This window comes from Melospiza melodia, chromosome 19 (assembly GCF_035770615.1).
Source record: "Melospiza melodia melodia isolate bMelMel2 chromosome 19, bMelMel2.pri, whole genome shotgun sequence".
In the NCBI taxonomy this organism is placed as follows: Eukaryota; Metazoa; Chordata; class Aves; order Passeriformes; family Passerellidae; genus Melospiza; species Melospiza melodia.
In genome coordinates, this window is record NC_086212.1 from 12,418,752 (window position 1) to 12,443,157 (window position 24,406).

Genomic DNA, 24,406 nt, shown 5'->3' on the forward strand with positions numbered 1-24,406 from the left:
CTATCACTGTGTGTCTTGCTCCATCTTAATTAGGATATTTGTGGGTTTTTAATGTGGCAATAAGTTCCTTTCATTTTCTCAAGAAGGCCTTTTTTCAATTTTTATTTTCATCATCTGTCACAGAAATTTGTTGTATGTGTAAGCAATTTAATGGTTCACTGAAAGGTTGTTATGCAACTGAGTTGTATAAAACCCTGTCCAAGCCCAGAAATTACTGTAAGGGGGAAACACTGAAATGGTGAAGGGCTGAGCATTTAAATATGTTTTCTGTTGGTGTTTGTGTCTTTTGTCAGTGGGTTTGTAGAGCTCCTGTGAGGGCAAGAGGGAAGAGATTACCGAATGTTGGGATGTCAGGGACAAAAAGCTGCTGTCCAGGCAAGTCTGGAGCCATGACATAGCCAAGGGGAATCAGCAGTGCCATTTCTGCTTTGCAGAGATCTCAGGTGATTATTCCAACACAGAGCTTTCCAAACAGAGGCCACTCAGTGCAATGCTGAGCTATGATCAAAATCATTAAGCCTGGATTTATCAGTGCAGGTGATGAATGATTAAATGCATCATTCCAAGTGCACCAGGGTCAGGACTTGAGGGCTTTCTATCAATACATGTTTGTAATCCTGTAAATGAATACAGTGGGTGGGAATATTATCAGCTGGTGAAGATGGCACTGAGGCAGGTTCAGAGCCCCTGTGACAGCAGGTACAGCTATTTCCAGAGTGAGGATCAGGGTGTAATTAATGCAAATCACAGATCCTGCCAGGATTCCTCAGGTCACTAAATCAGTTCCATTGCTGTTGACCATTGTGTGATTAACCACAGAGCAAAGCACTGAGTGAGGGATGGATAATGGGACCCTGAACTGATTTCACCTAAGTACTACTCCAAAAGCAGTGAAAGACCCAGCACTGGGGTTTTTATTTCACCAACACCGATTTCTACAGGAATAAGAGCTCTTCTTAGGGTATATGACAGAACAAAGAAATATCATCATGCTGTACCCTTGTTTCTGCAGTAACAAGATAGAACTTCACAAATTCAGTTTATTTTCCAACGACAGCATCCTCTGAGAAACTAGAAACTCTTTCTTGCAAAGAACCTTTGTATTGGACTGGATGATCTTCTGTGATCCCTGCCAGCCTGAATCACTCTGTGATCCTGTGATCTGCTTATGTAACCCCCACAAATAAAATACACGTCCACATCCATCAATTATTTACCAATATTTCTACAGATGCCCCAAATATATGTTTTTGACCTTCAGGCAGAAACAGTGAAGCACAGTAGAAAATTCCACTTGGCCAAAGCTGGAAAAGTTTAGAAGCCTGTAAATTATCCACTCTTCTAGAGTGCAAGAGTAACTTTGGTAAAGCAAGAAAAAATAAATCAGGTTCATTTTGTAAAAAAAACACTAAAGTGAAACAGTTGTTGATAACCAGCACCACTCCTTGGGATGAATTTTTCTATTTGCAATTGAAATGCCTAGTTTGAGCACTAAATAAAGTTTTAAGGGAAGCTTTACAGACATTACCTAACATCACACACAACATGTATTTCTCTTCTCACTTGTTAAAATAAGATTTTTGTAGCTTCTAACATTTGTCACACAAAGCATGCCATTTGAAACAGGGATGGTCACTTTTTCACCAGCGAACATAAAATAAAGTGAAAAGAGTGATGTGAAAAAGCAGTAGCACTCAACTGTAATCCCTGTAGGATTTTCTCTTATCACTTCCCACATTCTATGAGCATTCCTCACAATCTCTCCTGCCTTTTCACTTGTGATGGTCTTTCCAGAGAATAATCAGTGAGAAAGCAATCTCTGCGCTGCATAAAAGTACATAATTTGTTTCTAGTCAGTTCTGAAAACACTGACTGTCCTTCCTGTATGGGATAAATCATGAAACAACTGAACATGAGGACAGTGTAGGTGGCACAGGACTTAGAACTACATTTCCATGCCTTGGAGGATTAAAACTGGATAAAGTTTTCATCCATATCCACAGATCCAAATCAGCATGTCAGGAATTGTCAATTTTCCTGTCTGGTAATGCTTTCATGGACTCTTGTTTTGGGCCTCTCTTCATCAGCCTCCCTCCAAAATTGCTGTAAGAATTTGAGACTGGCTCTACATTAATCAGATAATAAGAGTAGGATACCCCAACATGTTCTTTATCTAAACTCACAGCTATCTCTTGCCCTGGGAGCTCCAGGGATGAGGAAATGTGGACCAGGGAGGGCCACACCAGTGTTCAGCACCAAGGTCAGCTCAGGACTATGCACAGCCAATAGAAAAGGACCTTGATGCACTAAAAGTCAAAATTCCCACCAAAACCACAGAGAAATCTCAACACTTATTGAAGAGAAACAGAGATGATTTTTTATTTTTTTTTTAAGTCTAGACCTTATATTTTATTCATTAACTGCATTCTGTCATTTTATTCATTCTGCATTCTTTATAGGCCACTCCACGAGGAATATAGTGCAAATAGATGTGAGATAACACATTGTTATCACTATTTGTAACACTATTTACTTTCAGCAGTGCACAATGCAGCTGCAGTGGAAGAAAAGCCAGATGAATTGGGTACTTGCACTTGCATGTACTTTTCTTTGAACTCTTTATGTACAATATATGGGCTCAATTGTGCCTTTAGGCAGAGGCTTGAACAAAGATCATAAATTGAACAATCTCCAAAGACATAATGTTGTAGCACAACTCCCTCTTGGCTTCATGATAGGTCAGCCACAAATGAAGCTTTTTGGGAGCATTCAGCAGCCTGTGAACAATGCCCTGGACACGCTCACCCACCAGGGCAGGGCACTGACCCCTGAAAAACCTACTGCTCCCTCCACTTCTTCTCTGCTCCTCAGCTACATCCCCCAAAATGTGTGCCCCATGCATGCAGACTGAGACAGACACACATTTTCAGTCCCTTCAGTGGATGGGTGGATCTAGAGATTGGTTCTGTGTAGGTTTAGCTGATTTTTATTCCCTCTGAGTGTGGAAAACCTGGAGATGCATTGGGTAGATTGAGATTATTCCTGACTTAAGCTGATCTAGATGTGTGTGAGATGCTCATTCAGAAAGCATCTTAATATATTTTAGACCTGTAAAAGGGCAAATGAGGTGCTACTGGATTAATTATGTATCAAGCTAATGAGAGCTTTACTGTTTAGGGAAGAGGTTGTCGTAGGTTCTGAACAAGTACTTTGACAATTTACTACTGACAACAAAGCTGGCCTGGGAGTCTAAAATTTCTACAACTTCCAAGGGTTGTGGGTGTAGACAATTTTGGTATATACTTCATAAAACCCCAACTGCAGTAAGGTTAGAGAATCTTCCTGATTGAGTTACCTGGCATGTGTACAGACTAGAGAGAACATGGCAGAAATGCACATGGGAGATCCCAGAACAAAGAGAAAAATCAATCACTGCCTGTTTACTAAAGTGGCCAGACTGATACACCACTGCACACAAAGACATTTTAGCCCAAAAGTTGCCCTTTCCATGAATCCTCCAGACTTTTTTACATAGAAATGCTTACAAAATCTAATCCAATTTACCTAAGTGCATGTGCTTGGAAGTAGCTTAATTAAACCACAGTATATTTGCATGAATACTCTCTCCTAGAATTAAAGTAATCTTAATTCAATTTAGGTTCATTTACTTTGGAACAGAATAAAGCTAAATTAAATTGAGCTCACTTTAATTCTCAACATGAGTGTCCACACAGATTTTAATAGTTAATTAATCCACTGTACTTTCATAAGTGAACCTGCATGGATTTTCATAGGCTGTGTTTATGTAAACAAGCTCTAAACACGCTCTTATTTTATTTCAAGACTGTTCTATTTTCTGTTACACTCCATATGGGCTAAATTAACAGTCACTAGGAGGAGCCAAGTATTAGCAGATTGTTCTTAACCAAGACTGTATTTTCCATCACTGGGTATAAAAGAGAATTTTTTATATATTCTCTGAATTACAGTCCTCAATGCAGCCCTTTAGGCCTTAAAATCTGATGACAAACAAAATAAGCTAGATATGATTTCTTAGAAAAAAGTCTTAAAATTCCATGTCTAAAAATTATACACTTAAAAATGTTCCTTTGCAAAATAGATTATAGAATAGGAATTGGATTTTCTAGATAACAGATGCACTAAAAGCACAATTTGAAACAATTTTTGGACTCTGTCCCAGCATAAATCAATCATACGGATTCTGAAAATGCTAAGACAGATCTTGAAATGGTAATTAATTTGACATCACAATTTTGATGTCAAAGAAGAAACTCTGATTTATGGCTGTAAAGCTCTAACTCAGCAATTAAAAACCATGTTTTTCTAAGTTTCGCTGTTTCCAAAGTTCTTGGGTCCCCTCATTAGTTTAAGTTTTTAAAATGTTCTCCTGTTCATGGGGTGAGAAACTCTATCTTTGGCTGCAACTCCTTTCAAATCACAGCTTGCTGGGCAAGGCTCATGTTAGCTGTGATTGCAGTTGGCAGGGCACTAGATTAGCTGTTGACATCAAGCCAACATTTAATTTTGTTTTCTTGAGTCATCTGTTGCCAGTTCCCATGACAACTGCTCTTCCAGCCTTCAGATTTACTAGAGAAAACCATTAAAATGGCCAGGAGTACAGAAAGAGATCCTTTGATGTAGATGGAAGTTCAACTGTTTCCTTCAATGAAACAGAAAGATCTTTTCAGTTATTGCTTCACCACGTAACTTCTGCTCAGGAAAACATGGATGTTCTTGTATTAGAAAAACAGAGTGAACAGTAGTTTTTAACAAGGAACCTGCTTTAGCATCTTTCTACTACAGAATGAAGGGCTTTGTATCTAAAAATCATGTCATGCAGAGAATGGGCAAAAAGTATTTTTCTATTCTTGCATAGTAATAATGAAAGATGAAATTTAAGATATGGATTCTTTTGATCTGCACTAGAGTCCCTGTACATTTGCCTTTCTTGTCTCACAAATGTGTACTTAGGTAAAGGATGTATCTCAGGACGACATCATTGCTGTGCTGAGTCAGCCCAGAGGTTGAACCAGACCAAAGGAAAAGGCCAGTTCCAATCCTCTGGGAGCATCTGGCATCAAAAATACCTTTGGCTAAAAATACTTGTCAGTATTTTATGGGTTGAAAAATATGTACAACCCATAAACCCCCTGGTTATGAAAGCATAAAAAGAAATTGAATACCATACTGGATTACAAGCAGTCCTTGTGGTAGAATGTTAACACTCAGGTTATTTCTAAGCCCATCTCCTGTTGACTTTCACAGGTCCTCCCAAAGTCTGAATTCTACACTACCCTTACTCACTGTGTTCAAAGCACTGAGAAGCTCCAAGCACCCCCAAATCCCTTTGAAAGAAAAGGAAGCACAAATAGAATAGAAAAAGGTGCACACTACAGACAAAATCCCAGGTAGTCTCTGTATCTCTTCATTAGGTAAACCTTTCACCTCCAGTATATAAAAACAAGCAGCTGCACAACTCTTTCATGGGTATTTCCCACTGCCCAGGAGCTTGTTCTAACAAGCAATATTTGCAGGAGGATGTCCAATTCCCCCAGACCTGCACAGAAAGGGCAGCACATGGCAGTGCTTGAAACCTCAGGTTTCCAATACTCACAACTGTGTTTTATGAATGGCCCTCTGCTAAGGCAATACCCTAGAGATTTTTAGGCACCCCATTTAGTTTATGTTTCATTATAACATCTGGATGACTTTTCCAGGCTGGTTCTTCAACAGCAATTCAAAATTGCTTTCCCAAATGTGAGGATACATAACCCTACCCTCTTGACTAAAATGGAGAGAACAAGGTGATTACTCTGACAAAAACCTACCCTGCCTCTCTTCTTCTTCTCCTCTGCCCAGTAGAAGCAGTTAAAACATTTTAAAGATAATGGGGGTGTATGTGGGAGAAAGTGAAAGATAAGGAGAGAGAACACTCCAGTTCCCCAGCTTGATTTAACTCTCCCAATCCCACTGGAGAATCATCTTCCACCAGTTGGAAATCCAGAGATCTCAGGGGTTGAGTATGTTTGGTACCAGTTTGGTGCAGGGACTGAGGGTCTGTCCCCAGTTTGGGTGTAAAGCCACCCTTGGCACTGATTGTTGGGACTGGTGTGAATCAGTGACAGAGGAAAAGGGGACATGTCACGGCCAGGACGTGTCACTGCCACCTCCCAGTGCTACACTGGAGCTGAAACAGCCACATCCACTAAAGCTGCCAGTGTTTATGTAATGCTCTGGGCTGTGAATCCAGGCTCTGTGTGATTGTTTCAGAATGCACTTGCCTCGTGAATGCCATTGATGCAGCCGCCTGCACGCGTTCCAAATGCTCTGTTTCATGTTTTGCTTTTATCTTTAAATATATTTGAGTAGGTTTTCCTCTCTTCTAAAACAGCTCATATAATAGGTAGAACTAAAAATGATTTAATAGCTTCAGTGCCTTAGAGCTACTGCCATGCATGAAATTCAAACTGTGACTATAAAAAGAAGCAAGGACTTTCTCTCCAATTCACATTTTTAGCTGCTTCTCTATTTTTTGAGAAGGACAAAACCTGTTCATGTTTCAGGTCAGAATCAGTTAAATAAAATGCAACCTGAAAGTTATTGCAGATCATCTGGGGAACTGGAGGCAAAAGTCTGGGGGGTTTTGACTGCTTGAGAAGGCAATAAGCTTAGTAGGATTGGTAGTTGCTAATTAAGGTGGTAGCATGACCCAAATTTGCTTTCACAGCCCTTAATGATTTAGTCAGATGCAATGACATCCATTATAGCTGAGCAAATAGTTCCTGATGAGTAATGTATTTTCACCTCCATATTTTCTATCTGCATATTCCCTTGATTGTGTCACAGTTTTCCTGTCACCATCACCAGCCTGTACGTGCTGGATTATTTCTGCAGTGTTTGAAATGTGTATTGTTTGCACTCAGCAGCCAAACACAAGTGGCACTGCTCAGTCCTAGTCCAATACCTTATGTCAATTCACTCTGTGACTGAGTGCAACTCTTAATTAAGTTTATTAGCATGTGTGCAAAACATATGCTTGGCTATTCAAACCTTGCTTTTGCACAGATGCTGCCTAATTTTGTTAAATGGGAGAGACCACTATAATTTTTAGGAGAAATTAGCCAAATTAAAATAGATTGAACCATTTGACTGTGTTCCCAGACTAACATGACTATTCGGTACCTTGCTTGTCAGAATTTAAACATTATCTGTTCCAAATGCTCTGAAACAAGAATTGGTGATTTTATTAAGCTGCTCCTGGGTTTCACTTTGAGCTTCACTCCAGCCCAGGCTGAGACTCTGTGAGTTCTGAGCCATAAGCACACTGAGACTCTCCTGCAGGGTGTACATTGAGACACTCCTGGAGACTGATTTTAGGTTGAATCATAACCCTTATGACTTTGGATGAGCCCACTGAGGAAGCTCACTGTGGGGAGCTGCTCTGTCTGCTGGAGCGTGCCTTAATTGTGTCATCAGAGCCTTGGGTCATACTGTGAAGAGGTAGACAATGTCATATCCTCTAAACATGTTCTAACCACTCAGGCATTTAATCAGAGACTGACATATTTATTATGAATAAAAGGAACAGGAGGATACCATGAATTTCTTTAGAGCCACTTAATTGACAGTGCATTGGGTAATGAATGACCAATTAATAAAATGAAAGCGGAATATAATGGATTTGTACTTTGTTTGTACACAACACGCATCATTAGGACTCTTCAGCCATCATTAGCTCTGTCTCCTCTGCACTGAGTCATTCTGCTCCCTGGAAGAAGTCTGGGCTGCATTACAGAACTGCCAAACCATTCCACTGATAGAGCCACAGCCTTCCGGATTGTCCTCCTGTGCAAGCTGGTTCCCTGAATTTAGGGATTCTTTCCCATTTCTTTTTTTTTCCATTTCATTATGAAATTGGTTATGCAGAGAGCTCAGGGCTAATCTCATCAGAATTTTCCAAAAGCAAAGATGTACAAAGAAAAATTCTTACTCTACCAAACAAGGAGCCTGGGCTCTTGGAGGACTCTGCTTGGATCCTGTAAAGGAAAGGTTGGGGAGAAACCAGGAGCAAGTAAAAGTGAATGACCTTAATGACTTGTAGCAGTATGACTGTTCAGTCTCAAAAAAATTAAAAAGAAACATTGAAATAATGAAACAAAACTAAAGGAAGAGCAGTCTGGCAGATTCTGGTCTCTGTGCTATCAACACTCATAATAAAGTTCTTCCACTGGTAGATTCTCAAGAAAACCCCCAAAGGGATTTTCTCAAAGTTCAGTTAAAATTTTTGTATTTCTAGTAAAAAATACAGCCCTTCATCTACCAGAGAACTAGTTAAACACATAAGAATCAACCTTTGATTAAAAAAATAAGCATTATTCATGCAGTCTGGTTAAGCAGTCAATCATAACACACATATCAGTGGTAGCTGTGTGCTTGAATTCTTTGAAAGTTTAGTTTAATATTCTGTGCTAAATAAAATAGGCATGGCAACAACATATAAAAGAGTTCTTTTACCTACAATGAAGGAACTTTGTACAAAATCTACAAATGATTTTCATGTACAAAAATCCCATGAGTGCATATGCAAAACACTTCATTATGTCTGTTAGTTATTGTAATTGCCATTAACTTGTGCAATTACTTGCTCTGCATCACAATTCCAGGTGAATGGTTAAATCAGCTTCAGAATTATGAATAGCTGAAAAATCCCACTTCAAACCCCAAGCCATTTCATAAAATCTCTTCTTGTATAGTAAACAAAGTGCATATCACAAACTAACAAACTGCAAGCTGTATTATTTCTGAAGTGACTGCAGCATTCCCAGGGGAACTGAGGTTGGTGTTTACAGAACAAGAATTCCCCATGCAACAGCAGTGAAATTGTTCTTCCCATCAGGACTCAGCCACACCATCAGGATGGGTTACTTGGGTCCTGTCAAACCTTGGCTGTTCTGCTAGGGCTGTTAAACACTTTTTTAAATGCTCTAATTTGAGTATTTGAACACTTTCTGCATTAATCCATTAGCAGTAACTTAGTTACGCACATACATGATTGCCTGGCTTTTCTCTTTTTTAGGTGACCAAACTTTGGGTGGGGTTGGGTTTTTTGGAGTCTTTTTCTAGGAGAGGAGGACTGGAATATTACAGCTGTAAATGTAATTTTGGAAATTCATTTTTGGAAAATGAGGATGGTTCTGTAGCACTTCTTAAGGACTACCAGAGTAGATTTGTCCAAGCACTCCTACAGGACTGTTCCACTCTTAAATCCTCTTGGATCTAAAAGCTTTGTTCTCATCTCTTTTCATGACTAAATGCCTTAATATTTGGCTCTACATTTTCTGGGAGAAAGAGCTCTTATAGTGGTATTTCATCAGCTGAAATTCAGTTCTAAATATAGCTGAAGTTTGAGCAGCCTCTTGTGTATGGATATGAGGGGCAGAATTGGTGCTCGAGGCTGGCCTCTTGTAAGCTCTCTCCAGGCTGCTGTGAGCTGTGGCTGCGGGCCTGATGGATTTGTAGTGGCACAAGCCATGGAAAAAGAAAATGTCAGAAATCCAAATACCCTTGGGTTGTGCTTTCCACACAATATGTTGACAGAAAAACACACAAAATACAAAGGTAAACAGGTGATAGCTGCCATCCCCTCCTTACCTCTCCTTTTCTCACTTCCCTCCACCAAAGAAAGCTGCAATTGTTTGAGGGTTTTTTTCAGCAACAGTGGCAAAAAATGAAAAATTAAAACCTTATAGCTACTCTCTCTCATCCTGGAGATTATTCTAGAGCCTGACCAAAGCTGCAGTGCAGAAAAATCTGGGCACATATTTTTAAAATTCAGATTTGAGCAACAACATCAACAACAGCAAATCCCCAAACCCCACCCCCTTGCCCCTTGCCAGGACCTGGACCAGACATAGACTGTAATTACCAGAGTTATTGCTGAGGAGAGAACATCCAGAATGCAATTATGCTATTAGGGCAGGGTAATCAGAATAACTTGCTTATTAGAAAAAACCATCTACTTGTCCTACACTATTATTTTCACTTTTATAAAATACCCTCCTTAGGAGATATAACAATTAAACAGTGATTGTGCATGTCAAATCAATTTTCAATGGATATGGATTATATGATAGCACAGGACCTGAAAGGGAATCACAGTTTAGTGTCCAGGCATTTAAATTGTGCAAATAGTTTTACAGTGATGCACTGCTTTAGATGTGCAACTGTGAGTTCCCATTATCCTCAGTCCAACAAACTGATGGTCATTGGTAGCAAACAGAGATGTGAAATGCCCAGCAAAGTGCATTAAAACTGTTAAATCTCAGACAAAACCATAAAAACATATATAATCACTATTCAAACATCAGTGTTATTGGACTCTGATTCCTGAGCCACTTGGAATTTGCTGATTCGAATGTGATACTTGGAATCCCAAAACTGCTGACAATTTATGAAAATGATACTTTCTACATCTTTGGGATACAATTGCTGAAAATAACTCATCTGTCACAAAAAGCATCCTCAATAACCAGGCTCTCACCTCAAGCAGACTTCGATGGCAGTGGAATAGATAAAGCCTTCTTCACATCTCAGAAGGCAGAGTGCATTTTGGGCAGAAAATGGATGAAATAAAACAGTTTCTTAAAACCACTCCAGACACACTATTTTTACTTTGAAGTCACAGCTTCTGAAAGCCACCCAAATGACAAGATGAGAGCAGGAGCACTGGGTCAGTCAGGCTGGCTGCAATGGTGAAATGCCTGCAGTGGAATCTCTGTTTTTTCTGGAGGTTACAAAACATCTGAGCTAACAATGGTTTTGGTTTGTGCACAGGTGGATGTTCCAAGGGAAATCAGAGAACAAAAATACAGGCTTTAGAAGGTATAATTAAAAATTTCACAGCAACGGTCATGAATCTGAAGTTTGGAACATTTCTTGGATGTTTAATGAAGGGGAAGGACTTCATTTCAGTGGTCCCCTTGAAAATGGGATTGCTGATTTCTGGTGTTAAGGGACTGTAAGATCTGACTTGAGCTGTAAGGCAGGAAATCAGCACTGCCATGACAAATTCTGCAGGTTTCAGTATGTAACAGTTGTTATTCTCAGGAGAATCTTGCAGCACAGTTTTTTAACCACTTCTTCACAGATTCCTTTACCTGCAGTACCTGAGCGTGCCTGAGCTTTGGCTCTCCAGCCCTTGCCCTTGCTCTGAGCTTATCAGTGTGCCAGTGTTATCAGCTGAGGGACTCACAGTGCTCTGATGCTGCAAGAGACATGAACCCTTGGAGCAGTCACCCAACACGTTCGTGACTCAAAGCCAACACCTGTGGGGCTCCTTGGAAAAGCTTTTCAGAGCTGTTATAACAGAAAAGCAGGACTGATGTGGCAAAACAGCTTCCCAAAAGCTGCCAAGCACAGCAAAGTGAAGGGAAAAGGCAGCCACTTACTCCAGCTATAGAGACCTTGCCTGCAGCCCTGCTTTCAGCAGCTCCAGATGTAATTACACTTCTATTCACCACCACTGCAGGTGCAAGCTGAGCAGCAGCGTGAGTATCAATGTGTGTGGGTGTGCAAATGCCTCATTACGGTGATTTGTTAGCACAGTCAGTGATGCTTCGTGTCCCATGAATGTGTAAATTAGGTGTTCAGCTCACTTGAGTGAAAAACGTTTCACTTTGCCTCCCTGGCCCATCTCTCTCCACAGACACTGGAGAAGGAAGTAGTTTGATTCCTTGTCAAAGTAGCAGCTTCCATCTAAAATCTAAGCCAGCTCTCTTGTGCTCTCCTTGGGTTTCTAACAATGGAGAGAAGTGAATCTTGAGGAATTAGTCGTGTTCAATCATATCTTAATCACATGCATGATGTGCTCTTATGCAGCATTAGAGTAAGAGGCATCACATCTTGTGTTGTCATTTCTGGGACAGAAAACTGGGGCTGTTGGCTGGCTTTAAATCATTTCTGGCATTAACGAGATTCTGACCAGAGGCTTTATTTCATGTTCAGGATCTGCACTGCATTATTTCCTATTATATCACAATACATTGCAAAGGAACAGCTAAGTTACCAAGACTAATCCTTTAAGTCTTTCTTTCTTTACAATGTCAGACAAAATAAGACTATGCCATATTTCTGTAATCTCTCTTGTATTATGAGAACATTATGATCTATAACAACAAAATCTCTAAACTGCACGATTCCCGTCGGCTCTGATATGCTTACTCTTGTCCCCTTCTGTCAGAAAAGATAATTCTAAGTCTCTGTGATTTCATTTTAAAAGACACTATCTGATTAAAAATCAGATTATTATTGTAAAGCAGGAAAAAGAAGTTTCCTTGTGTTTAAAAATGAGAATTTCTGAAAAACCATGATGTAATACCCAAAGTTCTCCTCCTTCTTCAAAAACCTACTTAAAATGAAAGTTAGTTTTCAAGCTACTGCCACTTTTTCCCTACTTGGATATGTACATTTAGATTAATCTGTTGAAAAGTAGATTTTGTTCCCAGACAACTTTACAGCAGCTACCAAGATCTAAAAAAGATTTCTGCAAAGCACTGCTGGCAAATTGCAGGGGAATTTATTGAGAGAGGGAGGGGAATTTGAATTAAAAACTAATTAAATAAACCCACCAGAATTAGCTTTCCATTTCTATTAATAGAATGAGAAAATAAATTTTTAAATATATATGAAGTGTATCTTCCTTCTGAGAGATCTGTCCTCTTGGATAGAGGGAAAACATCATCCCATACTTTCTATTCAGAATATTTGGGCTTATTTCTCTGCTGCTATTTTATGATGTCTAAGCCACTAAAAGTATATTCAGTAATTTAACTCTTTTATAATTATTTCATTAGAGCAGCCAAGCAATCATGATCTGAAAATTCAAAAGCTCATGGCAGTGCCAAGTGTTTGGGTTGGAGAGGTTGGGTTTTTTTTACTGTGGGGTTTTTAAAAAAGTTATTGCAAAATATGTCTAAAATCCTAAAAAAATAGGAATATCAATGGAAATTAAATTCCTGGATGCAAAACAGAATAGATTTTCTGCAGGTGCAGGACACAAAAAGTTAATTATATAAAATATCATTTCCCAAATAAGAGAGATGAGTAATGCCCCAGGTCATAGTGCAGCTTTTTCTAAAGAGGTTGGTAGAATTAGAGACCATTGACGTTGGAATAAAGCCTAGAAGTTGTGTTGTGAGAGCAAGAGTGAGAAAAATATAAATGGAACAAGTTCTTGAAAACAGCTTCTCCTGCTTTTTTGCTCCTGGGCTTTTCTTTCACAAACAAGGGTTGTTTAACCCTTTCCTCTCTATCACACACAATGTCTTTGGAGCTCACTGGCAACTTTCAACCAAGGACAGAGTTGATGAAAAATGACACCAGTGACCCTGGAAAGTGCTGCCCGTGGGCAGAGCCTGGGTGTGAGGTCAGGTTTGGTCCCACACCAAAGCACCCACAGTGAGACCCTCAAGGGAAGAGGGTTCACCCAGTCTGACTCTTCATTAGGCAACAGAGGAGCCAAGACTGACTCAGTAATAAATGGGATTTTTAGCAGTTTAAGATCACACTGAAAATTCTGGATCTGGAGGGAGGCAGGTTTGCTGGCTTCTCAGCTGGTACAGCAGAAATACCCATTCTATTTCTCCTTTGGGAGAAAGGCCTCTGGAACAGGAGCTGCTGAAAGGCAGGAGAGCTAGCTACTAGAATGAACTCAGACAGGATGGCAGAAAAGTTAAAAATTGTAGAGAAAACAGACTGAGAAATAAAAGGAGTTGCAAGAAGCTCTACCCTGTCACATGAGAACCAGAGAATGTAAGGAAGCACCAACCCAGTGAGGCAGAAGGAATGCCAGCCCTCCAGAGCAGCCTGTGCTGCCTTCAGTGATACCTCCTTGGACTAAAAAGAGAGATACAGGATCAATTTCTATTAGTTAGGGTTCCTTCTTAAAACATTTTCATTCATGCACAATATTCTGGATTTTGAAGGACGCTCCTTTGTACTTCTACATGTTAAAATTATCTTTTACTTGGCTTCCTTTCAGTTTGTTCTTCTGGTTGAATTGCAGCAGCAAATGTACACCATAACACTAAGAAATCTCTCTGCTATCCATCTTGACAGCTGTAGTTCACATTCCCTATGTTTGCCTTAAGAAAATCCACATCTGATCATGTCATCTGTTAAGTTCACCACTGCTGCAAGGGTTCAAGGCACCAGCCTGGGGCAGTGGCTGATATTTGCTCCCACTACAAATCAAACAGAATCAAAGGTTTAGTGAGGATCCACAGCTTTTGTGTCATGCCATTCCATCCTGAATTGGTATCAGGAGTTTACAGTAAAATAGCACATTCTCAGGAACCTCTGTTTTCTTCCTAAATGCAGGGGATTCCCAGGTGGCAGGAGCTCACTCCTGTTCCTCACTTGCAGGAAGATGTGTTATTAAGTTCTCTGCAGTTAAGTATCTCCTGTGAAATCTCAAGTGATGCTCACAGTTTATCTCAGCTCTGATTTTTCCATTATTTTTCTGGAGTTAAACAAGAAACAAGAATTTAAAACCTATGTTGGACAAGTAAAGAATTTGTATGAGTCCAAGACTCCATTTTCCTTTTTCTAGAGCTTTCTCTGCATAGTTGGTAGTCTAATGTGAGTTCATATTCTCTCCTTCTGGGCACTGTAACATTGAGCAAAGTCAAATGAGCAACTGTCATGGAAGGAAACATTTAAGCTGAAGTTAAGTTGAAGTGCTGTATCTGAAAATAGGATGTTTTTTCTCCTTGAAACCTCTGCAATCCCAGAAAGCTGCTACACAGTCTACAGAGCTGTCATAATTAAAAAAAAAAAAAAAGAAATTACATTTTTTCTTCTATCCTAAATGCAGAGCTTACAAAATTACAGAAGTCCCATCTGCAAAGCATAAACTTCAGAGAAACCCAATTAAGTCAGTGTTGCATACACGATCACGTTCACTCTATTTAAAAATTCCACACAGATCCATCTCATTCATGATGGAACAGGTACAAATGAACTTGCAGGAGCCAAGAAACTCTCTTGGAGTCTGATTTCCACTCAGGTTCTGTCTGAGCTCCCCAAGAGAGCAGAGCTGGTTGGAGATGCTGAGCAAAGCTGCCCAAAGCATCAACCCCTGTGGCTGTTGTTTGCAGGCAGCACAGGAGACTGACCCTGAGGATTTCATGTGGAATTTATCTCTGCTCCTCCAGCCCCCCTTCCCTTTGCTCCCAGCCTGCCCTGAGCTTCCAGCCCCCACCAAGAACACTGTCCCAGGCTGGACACACCTCAGTCCTCAGCCAGGGAAGAATTTCTTGTGTTCTTTTAAGGATAAAAGCCCAAGTCTTGGTGCAGGCGGTTTGAGGGATGAGATGCAGAGCTCTGAGAGCAGCTGAATGAGAAGTGACAGCCATTCCCAGCAGATCAATATGGACAAGGCACAGGGAAGGCTGCCTGGCCTGAGGGATGGAGCAGCCCTCAGAAAACAGTGAAGGCTTCACTGGTTTGATGTAATGCAGGGATCTACGTCCACTTGCTGGTTATGCAGCAGCTGAACAGTTCGAGGATGTTAAAAATTAGATTAAGGAAATTAACAAACAAACTGTCTCTTCATTAGATGAACAATTCTGAAATGCTTTATGCATAAGGACAAGCCTTCCTTCAGCTGAAACCACAGGTCCACATTGCTGACCCAGAATATCAGTGTACTACAGACAGCAAGAGAAGACCTCTTTGATTCAGATCTCACTGAAATATTTATGCAGGCTCAAGCACAGAGCTATTGACCTGCCCCAAGTCACTGTATGAGGCTCTCTCTGGGGCATGTATAAATTGTGTGTATGTTAGGCCATAAATCAACTTGAATTTCAAACAAAAGCAAGGGATTTAATGGGCACAAAGAATCCATTGTATTAGCATCCAAACTGGCTACGTTTTGAAGCAAAATCAAGGTATCATATTTAGTTTTACTGACTCTTGGTATTTATAGACTGCTTAGAGAAGCAAGGGCAATTAATTCTACATATTAAATTTTAAAAATATAAAGCCATAAATTTGGTTTAAAAAACCCATTTTATAAATAAATAAATTGTGTAGCCCATTCATTACAGCATGACTTGGGCAGTCTTGAAAGAGAATTCCCAAATTAAAGATTTTGGGAAAAATTAACACTGTTACTTAACTACTCACTAAAATACAGTTACATTTCCAGATAAACATGACTCCCAGCTTTATGTAACTCATTCCATTCTCAAAGTGTGGTGCAAACATTAACTGAATGAATAATCTTAAACCACCTTCATTCATTGTTAAAGTGTGAAGAAGATCTTTTATTATTTAACAGACAGGAGTTTCTCTTATTTGCACAGAGAAGCATCCACTTGTGTGCACAAGTTATTAGGTGTGTAAATTAGGTCTGAGTTCTTTAACTTAAGGTATGCAATCAAATCTGGGGTTTACTTTTATTTTAAAAGAAAGCCTGAATTAAGGAGACAAAGGTAAACATAAAAAGAAGGGCTGAATTAAAGAGACAAAGATAAACATAAAAAATAACCAGGTATTTCCAATTTGATGACCTCATTCTCATAAATCCAGTCTAGGTTTTGATGGTGTATAATCAGTTTTTCCACTTCTTGGATAAAGAGGTTTTAATGGTTTTTAAACGTCTTTTCAGCAACGTTCAGACTACCTGCCAACTTGGGATTTAGAAGAAAAGACAACTTTAAAACACTTTTTTCCCTGTTAAAGCCCTGTATTTCCTTTACAGAACTCTAAAGTTTGGCTAAATACAAATCTCCAAACACTGGGAACACTCAAACCCTGGAAAAGCCTAAATCCTAGCCTCAGCATGAATAGCATACTTATTAACTGACCTCATTAAATTCCTGCAAAAGTAGCATTAAAAACATAACTTAAACACCAAGCTCTCTCAATTCCCAAAATAAACTGAGTATCAGTAAGTAAAATACTCAGGCAACAGCAAAAATCAGTTTGTGTTAAGTGTGCATCGTGTTGAGCAGTGTAATCATACCCCAGCACTGACACAAATTATATGTGCCGGACCAAAATGATGCATTTGGAGCAAGAGAATCCACGCCCAGGAAGTGCCACCTCTGCAGCCTCCCCAGCACTCTGTGCTCATCCTCCTCTCCAGAGATGGGGAGATCCTTCTCCCCTCTGGAAATGCTGGAGCAGAGCTGCCATGGGGGAGAGGAGTCAGGTGCCAGGGGAAAGAGGAGATTCTCTGCTGCAGGACAGGAAAAAAGGAGATCTGTGCTTCCAGTGGCCTTTCTCTGCATCACAGGGACTTGGGGTCCCGTTAGATCCTACCAAGAAGGGACTGGGAATTTGATGAGAAACAAAAAGGCTTTCTCAAAAGCACGGTGGATCATTTCTTAAAATAAAACTCCCATTATAGTACTTGGTGATGACTTTTCGGGTGCTATGTCAGAAATTAACTCTACATTCACACAAATAGCAAATGTTCTGGGAAGTTTATAGGATTCAATTTGGATTTCAATGGAAAGGAAAATGGGATATTAATTATAGCCTGCATCTTTCTAGTCAGTACTGAGTATTCCTGAGTACAGCCCCCATCAGGTGTGGAATAGTAACTTTCTGCAAGGAGCTCTGGTTAGGAATAGGAACTTCTGAATGAGAGAACATCACTAAGTTTCATATAAATAAAATATAGGGTTCAGTTATAAACTGGAGCACAAGCACTGATTAGATCATTTTGTCCATAAATTAATAAAGGAAAGGATGTAAGAGGCCTGGTAAAATTCTATTTCAGAAGAAATATAATGTAGGTGAAACAAACTCTGTTAACAGAATAGACTTGTTGACAGAGAAAGATGAAATGGAAACCAAAATCTTTCTGGTGGAAAAACAAAACAAAACAAAACTCAAACAACTTTTTTAAAATGTCCTGGCTCAAGCATTAGGATCAAATTTGAAAATTCATGCAACAACTAAAGACATCACAGATAAGCCTTTAAGTCCCTGATTAAAGTTGTGGTGATGTAAACGAGTGCAGAGGATGGAGCAGCAGCCCAGCTGACAGGCAGGGCACCCCCAGCATCTCCCTGCTATCAATTTCCTTCCATCTGAAGCACACGTTGGAAGTTAAGCACACACTTAGAACGTTTGCTGAATTATGGGCCTGGCATGAATAGATTTGCAGCAAGAATGCCTCAAGCAGATTCAGAGAGCTGGCACCAATGTGTGCACTCCAGCTGAATTCCTGGGTGTCTTTACCTTTCCTTTGCTCCATTCCAGAACCTACCTACCACACTTTATTTTCCATCTGCTTTTGGGTTTCCAAACATCCCCTGCCAGTAGCTTTCAACATCTCTGAGGTGACCAGTGTCCTGGTTAAGGGCACAGCACAGCTTTCCAGTGGCTCACAGGCTCCCCAGTACTGCTCAACACTCTGACTGAGCAAACTTGTCCAAGAAACAACTACAGCAGAAACAGGAGTCAAATAAAATCTTTATCAGCTAAACCAAAAATGTTAGGAGAAGACAATGACAGATATGGAATGGCACAGTCCATCCAGAGGAGGTCACAGCTTCAAAACAGAAGACAAGAAAGAAAAAGCCATATTAGAGAGTGTTCCTACACCTGCTGTTTATTGCATCCCAGCTTTCCCTGGCCATTGCTTGGATGATTGATGTCCTTCCTCACTTCCTGGGAGTCCCTGCTGGGTTTCAGCTCTGCCTCCAGCCCAAAGATGATGTAAAAGGAACATAACAGCTCAATTCTCATCTCAGCCTCTCTTCTTAGCATCCTAGAAGAATACTAACAAGAATGCTGCCTGCTACAGAACTTTTGAATTATGAAAACTAGAAACAGTGATGGAGGACCTTTAAGTCTTATGCAGTTGTTAGCCCCTGGAGTTAATTCAGAGCACAGAGCTGCTCATGACACACGGTATCAATACAAATTAACAGGGAATTAGTGTCTGGTGAAGACATGATCATGGATCTCTGGAACAGCTACTCTGCAGTAGCTTTAACTTGTCAGGCCTTGAAGCACACCACACCAGAGGAGAGGCTGAGGAGCCCCCATTCACCAGGCAGTAAGAAATTGTGGTGACAGAGCTGTTAACAACATCTAACACCACTGCCTGCAGCACAACAGCTCCTCCTCAACACAGATCCTTCACTGGAGGACAAGGAACACATGGTGGACCACTGGCAAGGTCTGCTGGAGAGCTCAGCAATGCCCATCCTGAAGATCTTTAATTGTGTGGTGCCAGGAAGGAAAGGCAGCAGCACAGAGAGCAAAACGTGATGGCATCAATGTGCACTTATACAAATTCAAATGGATTATCCCAAAATTAAGGGGGGGAGCGGGGTGACATTTTCACACATTGTCATGATTGTCTGTATCTCCTCAAGTAATACAGAGTTTTGACATGGTGTGTTCTTCTCCAGTCTGTGCACCCCTCCCTTCTTTGATACAAATCAAATGAGATTGTCAATCTTCCCTCTGCCCTGTGACTGCTGGAAGGATATAATGAGAGCAATATTTTGGCTTCCTGCAACTGTCTCTCAATTAGATGGTGATACTGAAATCTGTTCTCTTTGGACTCTCCTTTCTCTCTTGATCATTATCTGAAAGGTGGAGGAGGGGAAAGACACATAAGATAAGGAGGTTCTTGACATCCCTGGAAGTGTTGGAGGCCAGGTGGGATGGGGCTTGGAGCAACCTCATCTAATCAGGTTGGGAAGGTGGCAGGGAGCTGGAACCAGATGATCTGGAAGGGCCCTTCCAACCCAAACCATTCTGTGATTCTATGAATGAGATGAAAATCACTTTCTCAACAACAGCCTGGCCTAGAGACAGTCTACAGTTTAGCAAGACATTTTGCTAAATGAGTATTTTGATGTCAGTATCCCAAACTAAGGACATCCTCCTTTTTCAAGGCTTGCTCACTCACTGTGACAGTGAATTTAAACTGACTAAAACATGAAGCTCAGTGTCTGTTGTACTACAGTAATTCTCATAAAATACTACTCAGCGGCCATAAAATAGTTCACTTAAATATAGGCTGAAATGCATTCTTTTATCTTAAAGGAGAAAATAAATAACTGATCCAATTAAAGCAAAGAAACATTGTTTCCAGCATTCTCTGCATTAACAATAGGACCTCTATGCACCATTTAAATGCTGGAGAAAATAATCTTTTTGTCATCAGAGCCTGAACTAAAGTCCATCTTTTCTTCTTAGACCATGACTGTGACATCTTTACTGATCACTGTGAGGAGCTGCTGTTTTCATTTAAGTTGCACATGAAGGATCTAAATCAGTGAATTTCTATCTCTGTTTTGGAATAAATAGCTATTAACTGTCCCTATTTTGTTTACTGAACATCTTGTTTATCTGACTTATTATAGGAATATTTCTAAGATTGTAGTGGCATGTGGTAATTTTGTAAGTTTTTACATGTGATAAAATTCACTGTAGTCTGTAAAGATTACAGCTCTTCTAAATCAAGGTTATAAAATAGCTTTTCATTTCTACAGTGAATGCTTTGTGAGGAAAAACACACTAGATAAGAGGCTTTATCATGAAGCCTTTCTTGTTGAAGGCTTGGAATAATTGCAGCTTCTGCTGGCATTAGTCAGGACTGTGAGTGAACAGGACTTCTCAAAAATCAGCATCTAAGGCTACTTGATCCAGCCAGTTACTGAGTTATCCCATGCTCTGGCTGGATGAAAACAGAATCCTCTTTAAAATGAACAAAACACAACAAAAACCTCACAAACAAACAAACTTCAGCTCTACTCTCACATGGGGAAACTCCCTTTGACATTTCACCCAAGCAACATTTCATCAAAACACTGCAAATGAAGCACTGGGAAGGTGAACCAACATCTGCACCTGCAGCGTGCTCATCCCAAATTCCTTGGATCTAATGCTCACATTGCTCAGGGTCAGCTAAAAAGGGATTATTTGGTCCAGTGAGAGCAAATTCTGAGCCAGCAAGGCTCAAACCCCACTGGGATGGGTCAGTTCTACTGGTTAAACTGGTGTTTCAGGAGGGAAAAGGAAATGAAGCATTGCATCACAGGATTTCCTTTGGGAAATACATGAAAATCTTTGTGCTGCCAGCTCTACACTCTCAGCCATGGCACTGAAACTTCCTGCATAAAGCTGGGCTAAACCAAAAACTCCTGTAATTCTACACGTCAAGAAGACAAATATAAATATGTCTTTAAACCAAAAAACCACAAGGAAATATTTCAGAATCTAGGCTGCCTTCATCTATTCCCACATTTCCTACCCCAATATCCTTTCCTCAGTAGGCACAGCCAAATGAGTTGGTGCAGAATAACCCCTGACCACATCATACAGCCAAAAAACTGCTCCAAAACAAAACAGAATATGGCATCACTCAAAGGCCAGGTAAAAGCAGGAATGGTTTTTGTAGGGATCCTACATCCTATTATACCCATATTTTGGTATAATTTTGGTCTGTCTGTAATTTAAACATGTAACTTAAATGATAATAACATTAATTGAATTTTTAGATTAAGGAAGAATCTTACATGTTCACACTTCTCTACATGGTTTGTCTGTGAGCAGGGCTGGGATGCAAACACAAACTTTGGACATATCATTTCCCACTCCTAAGAATCTCTTTTGATTTAGAGTCCATAGATGCTTTTGTTGGTATAATGATAATGATAAAATTATTTTCTAGGACAGTAAAATAATATAAACTGCAATTAAGTAATCTAGCATTCATAATTCTTAAAATAATATAAATTGTATTCCAGATTTTTAAGTAGCCAAAGGTATGAAATTGCTCATAATGATTACTCACAACACTGTAGGGTAAAATTTTATCTAAAATAAACAATTTAGGTTCATTTTATTATCATCTGGAAGCATAGAGACGTTCAATACTATTTGATGAACAAATTTAAAACCTGAAAATCTCATCAAACATGCTAATCCTACCCCTGACTATTCATAGCTACCTGGACAAAAGCCAGATGTATTTAACACCTTTTGTTTCTCTCCACACTTTGCATGAAAACAGAATACACACAAGATACCTTCTCTTGCATTTTAGCAGAGCTTCTGCCATGCAATGGGACACTGGTTTATCTGATGGAGTCTGTATTAGGGGAAAAATGCTCCTCGGTATTGACAGCTCCTTCTCCTAACAAAAAGCACAATAATGTTTATATCTTTGTCTGTTTGTCGGACATGTTGTGTACTTTCTTTGTTGTGTATCTCACAAAGGCCAAAAGAATTAATTAGCAGAAAACAATCTAGAGGAATTAAAACTGAGGTTGCACACGCCTTCCTTTCATTAGTCACTTCTGCTTGCAGAAATCAAATGGCAGAAACATGCATTCCTCTTTCAGCCAAGATTGCCCCTTTGGGAGTGAGTCGAGCAGTTCATGTTAGAAGAGTCCTTTGTTCCCTTCACTTAGGGTATCAGAACAGTTGGTAATCAGGGATAAATCATCCACTGTTTGCCTTACTTCAATTTGTGCTTCACTCCAGACCAGTGTGCTCACAATTGCTTGATAAGGAAAATAAATAGAAGAACTTAAATTACATACAAATATTAATATCCTCATTGGCTCAGAAGGAAGCAATATAGCAGGTGTATGAATAGAGCCTGGAATATTTTATTTACTCAGTAATCTGAGAAAGGGGAGCAAAGTTCAACCCGAAATTGCATCCAGGGACTGTTTCCTGTAGGCTGATAGTGCCTGACCCGAAACCTAAACTCATCTCTAGGCTTAGGAATCAGTAGTGGGTAGTGATGATCAACACCCCATTCATTGTCTTTACGCTGTTTTGATTACTTCTTTTCTCAGAAAGAAACCTGACAGCTCTTGTGACCACCATCTATTCAGGGAAACTGAGAGTAAACTGGCTTTTACCCTTCGCTTCCAGCTTGTTGTTGTGCCTTTCCGTGCAATCACATCACATCAAAGTGATGTGGCTATTTGTTTCTTTTTTTTTTCTCTAAAGGTCTCAACACTGCTTAGATTCTGACGATCTGAAATTACTGAGTCACCACCAACAGACATTTAGAATTACTCCTCAAAGTGAAGATGAAAACACCATTTGCCATTGTTAAAAAAAAAAAATCTAATCACAATTTATACACTAACGACTGGGCTGTGTCCCCTCAGCACCACCCTCGGTGCCCACACTTCACAAGGAGATTACGCTTCCCCCTATGAAGTGAAAATTACCTTCTTGTGGGCAGAAAGCGTTTAATTATGACTCTGCTTCCCTTGTCTCCATGGCGATACCATGCAAACAGCCTGCTTTATTAGCGCTCATTTCCCCTCCCCACAAAGTCATCAATGAGCTCTGCGGGAGGGGGTCGGGCGCTGCCCCGGGAGCCCCGGCCGGGACGCGCCCCCCGCTCGGATCCCGGCACAGCCGCGGGACGCGCTCGCTCGGAGCCCGTGCGCGGCTCAGCGGCTGCACCATCCGGCACTCACCGCAGGGAATGCGCTCCCAGTCCCTGCCCGCCCGGGGCGGACGGGCTCCCCACAAACCAGATGCTCCTGGTGCGCCCCGAGCGCGGCCGGCGGGAGCGGGGCGGTTACCTGGGCGCTCCCCGGGGCCCGCGGGCTCCGTGAGGATGCTGGGGTCACTCTGCGACCTGCCTCGCGGGAGAAAGCAGCCGGTCCCTTCTTCCGATGCAGCCATGAGGTGGAGGGCGGGAAGCTCAGAGGAGGAGGGAGGAGGAGGCGCTCATGGAGCCGGAGGCGGCCGGGGGACAATGGGGACGGGGGTGCGGCGGCGGCGGGAGCGGCGGGGCGTCAGCCGGGCAGGACCAGCCGCGGCAGCAGCATCTTCCCCGGCGCCTGGGCACGGCTGCGGCGCGGCGCTCCGCCGGCTCCGGGCGCTCAGGGGGCAGCTCCGGGCGCCTCAGGGGGGTGGGCCATGCCGCCTGGCGGGGTGGGGAAGAGCCGGGGCGCGGGCCGCGGGCCCGGCCCCCCGCCGCCGCCGCCCCCTCCCGGGACGCCCCCCCGAGCGGCGCTGCCGGAGTCGCCTCAAGCCGCCGCGCTGCTGAGCGCATCCGATGGAAAACATTGGGATTCTCCCATGGTGCCCCGCGAGCGCCCGCCTGACGTCACGGGGTGGGGTGCGCGCCGCACCTGCACTGCACAAAGGCGGGGGCGCCGCAGGTGCGCGGGGCCGCCCCGCCCCACAGCGCCACGGCCGCGGGAGGGGCTGTGCGGGACCCGCCCGTGTCCCCGCAGCCGCCCCGGGGCTCGTCCCGTCCGTCCGGGAGCTCTGCCCCGCGGGAGGGACCTGCGCGATCCCCCGGCAGCGAGACAGTGTGTGTGCCGCGGGGGAGGGTGTCCCTCGGCGTGTGGGGGTCCCTCGGAAGAGG

The 24,406-nt window shown here is 41.6% G+C and overlaps 1 protein-coding gene across 2 annotated transcripts in view; it reads right to left on the bottom strand.

Moving 5' to 3' along the window:
* The window catches only part of PHACTR3 (phosphatase and actin regulator 3), a 100,586-nt gene extending 76,720 nt beyond the window's left edge, over positions 1 to 23,866 (bottom strand). The window contains exon 1 of one of the 2 annotated variants that reach the window (XM_063172560.1): positions 23,613 to 23,866. In XM_063172560.1, coding sequence (XP_063028630.1) covers positions 23,613 to 23,715 — 103 coding nt within the window. In that variant the 5' untranslated portion in view covers positions 23,716 to 23,866. The remainder of the gene's footprint in view (positions 1 to 23,612) is intronic. The other variant, XM_063172561.1, reaches the window with a different exon arrangement.
* Positions 23,867 to 24,406: the final 540 nt, after the last annotated feature.